The sequence below is a fragment of the Zea mays genome, chromosome 2, assembly GCF_902167145.1.
Source record: "Zea mays cultivar B73 chromosome 2, Zm-B73-REFERENCE-NAM-5.0, whole genome shotgun sequence".
NCBI classification, from domain to species: Eukaryota; Viridiplantae; Streptophyta; class Magnoliopsida; order Poales; family Poaceae; genus Zea; species Zea mays.
Genome location: NC_050097.1, coordinates 26061417 through 26071775, shown reverse-complemented (window position 1 = coordinate 26071775; position 10359 = coordinate 26061417). Strand labels below are relative to the sequence as shown.

At 46.8% G+C, this 10359-nt stretch overlaps 1 protein-coding gene across 2 annotated transcripts; it reads right to left on the bottom strand.

Annotated features, from left to right (window-relative positions):
- Window positions 1–2140: 2140 nt before the first annotated feature.
- IPP (Soluble inorganic pyrophosphatase) lies at window positions 2141–9838 on the bottom strand. Of its 2 annotated transcripts, none has more exons than XM_008670385.4 (9): window positions 9406–9838; window positions 8694–8827; window positions 8584–8612; window positions 3668–3733; window positions 3320–3427; window positions 3042–3107; window positions 2827–2947; window positions 2642–2723; window positions 2141–2508 (listed from the first exon to the last, which is right to left on the bottom strand). In XM_008670385.4, the coding sequence occupies exons 2-9, from the start codon at window positions 8821–8823 to the stop codon at window positions 2466–2468; spliced, it is 645 nt and encodes a 214-aa protein (XP_008668607.1). In that variant the 5' UTR covers window positions 8824–8827; window positions 9406–9838; the 3' UTR covers window positions 2141–2465. The 2 variants fall into 2 exon arrangements, with proteins under 2 accessions (XP_008668607.1, NP_001104889.1); NM_001111419.1 differs by having other exon boundaries at window positions 2296–2508; window positions 8694–8847; window positions 9406–9496.
- Between the last annotated feature and the right edge of the window lie 521 nt (window positions 9839–10359).

Sequence of the window (10359 nt, the reverse complement as noted above, 5' to 3'; positions counted from 1 at the left end):
GTACCCGCAGAATATCCACGGATATCGGGCAACCCGTTACCCGCCAGAAAATACCATACGAGTATGTGGTCATGTTCATTTCACCAAGAACATCAACAACTTGACAGACATAATATAATGGCAAGGAACATAGTTCAAACTTCAAAGTCCACAAACAAGATCGATCATCTACAAACATAAGTCTCAAACATAAGTCCACAAACATGATTGACTAGGTTGTGGCCTGTGGGCCGGTGGCATGGGGATATTTTGATGGGCTAATAAATTAAGCGGGTAACGAGTAATACCCGCGGGCGAAATTTTATATCCGTCAATTACCCGCGGGTGAGAAGTGTTACCGTATCCTTACCCGTGGGCGAGATTTCTTACCCGTATCCATGCCCACCGGGTACGAAACCTGCGGATATCCGTGCCCGCGTGCAGAATTGCCATCCCTACCTATAGGTATAAATAAGCCAATATTACGAGAATAAAATGGTGAAAATTGAAAGGGGAGGCGACAAAAGTCTTCAAGGAAAGGACCATAAAAAGGGGACTCAGAAGGAAGATGTATGTCGTCGTTTAACAGTAAGGAATGCATGAAAGTACCCCTTTAGGTTCGACAGAGGTTTGGTGTCACCACGATATCTACACCTTGATGGCCAATTGGGCCCTACCCAGGTAACGAGAGAGAGAGAGAGAGAGAGAGAGAGAGAGAGTGCAGTGAGGGAATGTGCACACTACTAAAATACACTAATATAGAGAGGTTTGGGCTACCAGAGCGTAATACCCTATGTCCTCTTTGTGTGTTGGTTTGTATTGCTTGAGTTGCAAGAGCAACTAAGTGTTGAATGAGAGGCAACATGTCCAAGGAGAAGTCCTCAATAGTGGCTTGAGTGTGTGAATTTTTTGAGTGAAAGTCTAGGAAAAGTCCAAAAAAGGATCCAAAAGATGTCTTTTATATAGGGGCTACCCTCTCCGTTTTATAGACCAAAAGAGGGGGTTTACAACCGACATTGAAGAAGTTGTAGACGTCAGCTCACGGTCATATAGAAGCGTTGCTGGCATGTCGTGGATGACTGGGGTACTTGAAGGGCATGCACACGTTGTCCACGCTATCATAGTACAACACGTGCCACACCTGGAATGTTCAGTTCTGACAGCCACATGGTCGCACAAGCAGAACACGCCCCTGACTCCACCAATTCACTAGCAAAGGAACATGGGCGACTGGTACACATGGCACGTTGGGAGCCCTCTTGGTTAGGGACGTCGGGAGCCGTCCTGGCGGGGGGCATGGTGAGGCCCAAGGGGCATGTGGCGTGCCTCGACCCACAACAAACAAGGGCTTGTCAGGGCCCGAGGTGTGTGTATTGGTGTTTGATACCGATGGCGCACTACGGGATATACCATGTAATGCTTTTGAGAGAACGACGGTATCGATCGTAGCTTAATGGTTCGTGCCACACGCAATGGAACACATCAGATTATATAGGTTCGAGCCATAAAAATATCTTGAAAATTATGAAAGACGTCTATTCGAAAAGACTACTTTGGCCCTGTTTGGAAGTCAAGTTTTTTCATGGTTTTTGAGAAATTCCATAGTATCTGTTAATACTAGAGTATTCTAGACTAAAAGTTGTTTGTCAGATCATTAGAAAATAGAGTTTCTAATACTATGATTTCACTAAAACTGTAGTACATTTAGAGTATTTGATACATAGATCTACACCCAAGTTTTTCCTCTGTACGCACACCCGCGCGCAATTTTCTCTCCATCCCACCCACCTGACTCCCGACTCAGCGCTAATTTTTTCATCCCCGCACAGCTAGCCGCCATTCCCAAGCTGTTACTATGGCCGTTACTGTGCACTAATTTTCCTTTGAATTTGAACTTGTCTTATTTATATAAGCCAAATACTGTGCTACCAAACAGTGCTACCTATGGACAAATACTGTCGTTTTACTCAATTTTTGCTTAAATTGTGGTATTATGTCACGTCATACTGTATACCATGGTATCAAAATACTATGGTATGAGAAAAATCCATTTCCAAACAGGGCCTTCCTTCGTTACCCACCCACGCTATAACTCAATTTCTACAACCACCGGCAGCACACCAAAGGCCCGTTTGGAACACAAAACAATTCCTTACGTCCAAACAAATAAAAAACTCACATGAACAGATTAATACGATTGTATACAAATAAATTTTACTTCGCATGGAAGACACGGAAATGGGGAAAAGCCCCATGTTCCCAAGCTTGAGGAACATGGGTAGACGATGAACCCAGCAAGAAGCCACACAGTAGACGTATGGACTTCGCTTATTCATAATTTAACAAGAAAAAAAATGCAAGTCACAGAAGTAAATCACAGCTAGTGACATTGTTCTCAACCCCAAGATTTGCACACAATATCAAGTGTTTTGACTTATTAAAATCACACTCATTCCAAGACGCCCAGATAAATAGTTGCTTCCAATCTACTGCCTCAAGCTTTGCAAAATATACTGCGCATACAGATCCCTGCGATCAGATCAATAAGTATGTGTTACTAAGAGTCACATACTCAACAATCACCACAACCGAACGGAGAAATAATTACAGAATGCACTTTTGTAACGGATTAGCGAAAGGTTCAGTGTCAAGCTGAGCTTACATGGAGTACTGAATGGCCTCTCGAGCTGTGGTCGCAGGCAAGAATGCATCGACAGCAACCTCTTTATTCTCATTCTTCTTATCTAGAAGATACCGCTAAGGAAGCTTAAACCTGTGGATGTGATCGTCCCAAATATACTAGAGCATTGTGTAGTCAGAAAACAATAGATGAATCGAGCAGGATACAATCTTCAAAGAACCGCTTGATCTCTTGCAGGCGATGAGGAGACAGCTCACTGATGTCGTTGTAGTGACGATATTCAGGATCATCAGCACAGACTGCTATTATCTTGTCATCCTTTTCACCCTGACAACGCCCAACAGATAGCCATAGTTTGAAACAGAGTCAAAGCAGAGTCATTCTTTTCCCTCTACCTCAAATAGTGTCTAGCGTGAAATACCTGGTCAATCATGGGCATAAGGCCGATTGCTCTTGCTCGCAGGAACGAACCAGGAACAACAGGCTCCTACAGGACATAAACCATAAAAATGTCAGTGACAAATAACTGAAGCTGATGCAACTAGAGCAGTTGATCAGTCTGAGAGTGTGACAGCCAGAGGACTAATATATTATCTATCCCTGAACAGAAATAAGGACCTTGTAATCCAAAGAGTGAATACTCTACATTCTTCACAAATGCCCCACATGACACAGACAAGTGGAAAAAGGAAGACTAACCTGCATCAGGACTAACACATCCATTGGGTCATTGTCTTCACAAAGAGTCCTTGGAACGAAACCATAATTGTGAGGGTATACAACTGATGAGTACAGGACTCGATCAACCTATCAAATTGTAGCACATGTCAGAACGAAAGAAAGTCAAATTAAACCATTACATTTCATCAGTTCAGGACTGAATCAGCCTGACAGATTATGTAACAGACTAACCAAAGTAACATTATGATGGTTGATTCTCAGTGTACATTGCACAAATACAAGAACTGCATGCTGGTTATCCCATACTGTTATTAATATAGAGAGTGGTGATCAAGATGTAAGAAACATTGACAACAGAACATATACCTTAATCAGTCCAGTTTTCTTGTCAAGCTCATATTTAACTTTGCTTCCCTTTGTGATCTCAACAACCTGCATAAAGATGTAAATAATGCAGTCACTGTATGAAGCGAACTAGTAGATTTGTTAAACATTATGATAAAAAATGCACTTTTTTGCTCGACAAGCAAATCGTTGTCAACAGGCTCATGTACCATTATGTTGTAGGTGCATCAAATGTTCATCAATGCAAATATCTGTAACCAAACAATTAAATAGGCTATTTGCGTAATTGAAATTAAAGGAACATTCTGCTCAATTGAAAAGCTATAAATCGATTTTAGCTCGTCAAACAAGAAAGAACAAACAAATTGCTTGGGTAAACACGAGCCTAGCGATTTATGGTGATTTTACTAGAATCACATTTCTAGCTGCAATCTGTAAAAAAATTAATAGAAAGCTACCATTTCTATGTCAACTCAACACATAAATGCCTAGAACAAAAACAACCCTGACAAACTGTCAGCTACAATACTATACACTATTAGGGCTGAGGGAGTAAGATAGCTTTATATTTGGGAAGTCAATAGATCTACCCATCCTGTTCTCTAATCAACTATTGTGGATCAGTCAATCATGGAGTCATCATGCGCATCATGGTACTCGTTTGCTAATTGCTAGGTATATTTCCTTTCTATCCATCATAATACTTCTACTACATACTAGAGAGCGGATGTGTCAGGGCCTAAGGAGGCCGACGGAGGGGCTGCGGCAGCAGCAGCCATGAGCCCTCCAAGGGGGATTAGATAAGGATAGTTAGAGATAAGATTAGAAGATTAGTTGAGATTATCTAGGAGATTAGTTGAGATTATCTAGGAAGGTGATCAGATAGTAGTTGTTGAGGGTTTTTAGGAGAGTTTTAAGGAGATAAGGATCTCTAGTTAGATAGGGACGACTAGCTAGCCTATTTATGTAATCAATGGATGAGAAATAAAGTAGGCAAGAATTAGAAGGGAGAAACCCTCCTCTTGCTTGGCCGTGGGCAAAGGCCCCCGGCCGACGTTCCTGCCCATCGATACCCCTCTCCAATCCCTCACCGATCTAGTGACCATAACATCTGGTATCGGCTAGCTTGGGTTTCGATCTGATCCCATGGCTTTTGCTGCCAATTTCGCGGCGTCATCCTGACAATCGGCGTCCCCATCTCCATGGACAACGCCGCATGTCACCTTCGTCACGCCGTCCTGGCAACCGACGTCCCCATCTCCATGGGCTGCGCCGCATGCCACCTTCGTCACGCCATCCTGGCAACCGGCGTCCCTATCTCCATGGGCAGCATCGCCTGCCAATTTTGTCACCACATCCTGGACGCCGGCGTGCCCATCCCCAGGGACAACGCCAAATTTCATCACATCATCTTCGTTGACGGCGTCTCCGTCCCCATGGGCGACGCCACTAGGGGCAGCCACGACTCAGCAATCACCAGCTCCATCGATGGGAGATTTGTGGACCAACATAAGGGCTGATCTCACAAAGATGCAAGCCACGCTCCAGAAGGTTGAGCAAGGGCTGCTGCAAATCAAGGCAGCAGTGCAACATGAGTAACACCAGCTGGCGTTGTCCGCACGGCTCCGGACATCGGCGGCTGTGGGCATACAAGCTGCTGCTCGTGGCTTCCTTGCACGACAGAAAGTGCGGGAGATGCGCTGGCAGATGCTCGAGGCAGCCTTGGTGACGGTTGACCTCGGCACACGTCGGCGCGACCTCACCCTATCGGACGGCCATCAGCAGTGGCACCAGGCCGCTATCTCGAAGTGCGAGCATGATACGTGTCCCGCGGGCGACGAACTTCAACTCTACGACAGCGGCGGTAGGGAAGGCACTCACCTCGTCATCAACAAGGGCGCACTATTTAGCGCCACCACATTCCGCTACTGGCCGCCACGAGGGCGCCTCCGCTGGTTATTGTTGCGACCTATTCCAAGTGCCCATCCATGTGCTCCCCTTTCGTGCAGATGGCGTCCATGGGATCCAGGTGGCTGCACACGTGCGTGTCCGCCTTATCTTATGGGGTAAAAAAATCAGATTCAGAATAATAAGATAAGCCGAGATGTAAAAGGCTTGTCTTCTATGTGTTTGGTTTTGGGTCAAGTAGACTCGGTCTTTGAGCACCCGTTATGCGGCAGCTCGAGGGCGAGCTGCTTGTTCAGGAGGGGTGTAGTGTCAGGGCCTAAGGAGGCCCACGGAGGGGCTGCGGTAGCAGCAGCCATGGGCCCTCAAGGGGGATTAGATAAGGACAGTTAGAGATAAGATTAGAAGATTAGTTGAGATTATCTAGGAGATTAGTTGAGATTATCTAGGAAGGTTATCAGTTAGTAGTTTGTTGAGAGTTTTTAGGAGATAAGGATCTCTAGCTAGATAGGGGCAGCCAACCGGCCTATTTATGTAATCAATGGATGAGAAATAAAGCAGGCAAGAATTAGAAGGGAGAAACCCTCCTCTTGCTTGGCCGTGGGCAAAGGCCCCCGGCCGACGTTCCTGCCCATCGATACCCCTCTCCAATCCCTCACCGATCTAGTGACCATAACATCTGTATCGGCTAGCTTGGGTTTCGATCTGATCCCATGGCTTCTGCTGCCAATTTCGCGGCGTCATCCTGGCAATCGGCGTCCCCATCTCCATGGACAACGCCGCATGTCACCTTCGCCACGCCGTCCTGGCAACCGACGTCCCCATCTCCATGGGTTGCGCCGCATGCCACCTTCGTCACGCCATCCTGGCAACCGGCGTCCCTATCTCCATGGGCAGCATCACCTGCCAATTTTGTCACCACATCCTGGACGCCAGCGTGCCCATCCCCAGGGACAATGCCAAATTTCATCACATCATCTTCGTTGACGGCGTCTCCGTCCCCATGGGCGACGCCACTAGGGGCAGCCACGACTCAGCAATCACCAGCTCCATCGATGGGAGATTTGTGGACCAACATAAGGGCTGATCTCACAAAGATGCAAGCCACGCTCCAGAAGGTTGAGCAAGGGCTACTGCAAATCAAGGCAGCAGTGCAACATGAGCAACACCAGCTGGCGTTGTCCGCACGGCTCCAGACGTCGGCGGCTGTGGGCATACAAGCTGTTGCTCGTGGCTTCCTTGCACGACGTAGAGTGCGGGAGATGCGTCGGCATATGCTCGAGGCTGCCTTGGTGACGGTTGACCTCGGCACACGGGTGCGCGACCTCGCCCTGTCAGACGGCCATCAACAGCGGCACCAGGCCGCTATCTCCAAATGCGAGCATGGTACGTGTCCCACGGGCGACGAACTTCAACCCTACGGCAGCGGCGGTAGGGAAGGCACTCCCCTCGTCATCGACAAGGGCGCACTATTTAGTGCCACCACATTCCGCTATCGGCCGTCACGAGGGCGCCTCCGTTGGTTATTGTTGCGACCTATTCCAGGTGCCCATCCATGTGCTCCCCTTTCGTCCAGATGGCATCCATGGGATCCAGGTGGCTGCACACGTGCAAGTCCAATGTGCGGAGGGTGTCCGCCTTATCTTATAGGGTCAAAAAAATTCGGATTCGGAATAATAAGATAAGCCGAGATGTAAAAGGCTTGTCTTCTAGGTGTCTGGTTTTGGGTCAAGTAGACTCGGTCTTTGAGCATCCGTCATGCTGCAGCTCGAGGACGAGCTGCTTGTCCAGGAGGGGTGTAGTGTCAGGGCCTAAGGAGGCCGACGGAGGGGCTGCGGCAGCAGCAGCCATGGGCCCTCCAAGGGGGATTAGATAAGGATAGTTAGAGATAAGATTAGAAGATTAGTTGAGATTATCTAGGAGATTAGTTGAGATTATCTAGGAAGGTGATCAGATAGTAGTTGTTGAGGGTTTTTAGGAGAGTTTTAAGGAGATAAGGATCTCTAGTTAGATAGGGACGACTAGCTAGCCTATTTATGTAATCAATGGATGAGAAATAAAGTAGGCAAGAATTAGAAGGGAGAAACCCTCCTCTTGCTTGGCCGTGGGCAAAGGCCCCCGGCCGACGTTCCTGCCCATCGATACCCCTCTCCAATCCCTCACCGATCTAGTGACCATAACAGGATGATTTGTTGAACTTATGCAAATCAGGAAAAAATGGTTCCTACAATGGTGGGTTTTCCTGTTTTAAGTTCAAAATAAAGACCCTGCCAACCTTTTATGCCAACTGAATAATCGTTCAGAACTAGTGGCAGAACTGTGGGTTGAACAACCTTTCACATGACAGAGATAATTATACAAATTATTCGATAATAACAGAAAAACCATGACTCAAATCTGCCTTGTATTTGACAAAGTTAATTGCACTAATCATTCAACACTACAGAGAGATCATGATATAGGACTAACTGGTCAACATTTGAGGCAAAATCATTAGTCATACTTGCCCTTCACATGACAGCACTGATTATACTAACTATTTAACACTAATGTCAAATCGTGTGTAGAACCTGCCTTCTATGTGTCTGGTTTAATTACACTAAATGTTCAACATTAATAATGCGATTATGAGTTTAAACTACCTTTTACTTAAACAGAATTAATTATATTCATGAGTGGAACCTGCCTTTTTACACAACAAAAATAGTTAACGCTTCAACAATAACGGCACAATCATGAATCACCTTCTAGCTGAGTGAAAAAATCATTTGGTAACCGTTTTGGTAAAGTCAGTTTAAATAAATGAGAAATGCTGAATCATCCAAAGTGTTGTTCCCAACAACTTCAGTCTGATTGAGATACCATACCAATATAAATGGAGTGAGACTTAAGTGGTCAGAAAGCACTACAGAATCACCATTACAGCTGCATGAAACCCCTCACCTTCCCGTAGATGGTTCCAGACAACCTAAGTCCCCACAGCACCGAACATATAACACATCAAACGGTTCTAAGGTAATGCTGGTACTTACAACATTGAAAACAGCAGGAGCATCAGGACCTGTATAACCAAAATCAATTAGTGTATGCTTATTTGACAAAGGAGTTAGAAGAGCAAGAAAGGATAGTTGTGCCAACGTACCGATCTCAAGATCATGCCATGGATGAGCAGCTACGGACCTCCTGGACAGAGAAGAGAGGATCCTTTCATTGAGCTTAGGGGCCCTCTTCGGCTGCTCAGCAGAAGCAGCAGTCTTATCCTCTTCACTCATCCTTCTGTGGATCCCGCACAAGACCTACATTATTAGTATCGGTATTTTTCTTCACTGAGAAACATAAAACAGCAATTTTCCTAGACCACAGATGTAACACAAGAATCGATGAAACCCTACAAAGTAGAATTGATCCTAGAATCCCATCACCAGACACCAAATGGCAGGCCAGATCCATGAGACGACAAGAATATGTAGAGAGGCTGGAGATTTTTCCCTGATCCTGCGATTCAACGGCCTCGTTCCTTCCCTTCGGCCTCCAGTGCAGCGGTCGCTCTCTTGAGCCTCCCGAGTCCCGACTCCCGACAGAAACACGACTACAGCCACTAGCTCCCCAGCCCCGCTCCGCCCTCCAGCACCCGTCGCCGGCGGCGGAGAGCTGCCACCGGCTCCGGCTCCGGCCCTGACACAGCAACCACTCCGATCAAGTTGCCCCGCCGGTGGTACTGGTACCACGCCAGTCTGCCCTTGCCTCCCGCCCCCCAATCTAAGATCGGCAGCCATGGATCTCACTGGAAGAAGTCCCCCTAGGAGCGTTGGGGTGGCGCAGTCGCCTGAAACTGTTTGGGATCGGATCCTCACCTTGTGGTCGGACTGTCGGAGTTTCGGAGTCGGCGACCGGCAGCGGAGGCGGAGTGGAACTGGAATGTGGAAAGTGGAGAGGAGCGATCGGTGGCTCTGCTCGATTCTCTCCGGCTTCCAGGTGGGCCGGGGTCCTTTCCACCGGTCTCTGTTCGCTTTTCACTTAATACCCCGTCTTTGTTATCTTTTCCACTTATCACCCCGTCTGTTCATTCTCTTTTCTCGAATGATCCGTATGTTCGTGATTTCAATCGAATCAGTCCCTAGATTAGTAGATTAATTAGGCTTAATTGATTACCCTAATGTACGTGGGGGCTCTTTTTTTGAAATTACGCAGTGGCCCATCAAAATATTAGCCTCTATGAGATGTTCTAACTCATCAAACTTACGTGACATAAATTTATGGCGTATTTTTTTAACATAACATTGCTCTACATAGCCTGGCATAGCTTCGTTCTATCTTTTTTATAGGGTCCACCGCAATCATATTACTATTTTTCTGTTATTGATATTTGTTGGAGGCTAAAAAGAGCCTGGCGGACGGTCCGACCCTGAGACCGGACGGTTCGCGGTTCGGACTGTCCGCGGTGGTGGCGCGGACGGTCCACGCGCGCGCAGAGTCAGTTAGGGTTCCTAGTTTCTCGCGGGATTTGTTACCTAAAACCGCGGGATTAACTCGGGAAACAGTTGGAAACGGATCCAGACCTCTCCTTTATATAGATGAAGGGCTACGGCCGATTAAACCCCCAACAATCGAACCAATACAACTTCTATCTCGCATTTATTTTCAGCACAATTAGGAGTAGTTCTAGTCTAGTTCTAGTTTAGCCCTAGTTTAGTATTTCAATCCCCAAATTCTCCGCCTCTCCTCGACTCTACGTCGATTAGAGGAGTCTAGGTCGGCCGGCCCGAGCCTAGACAACTCCTAGGATCTCTCCTCCCCGACGGGGTCCC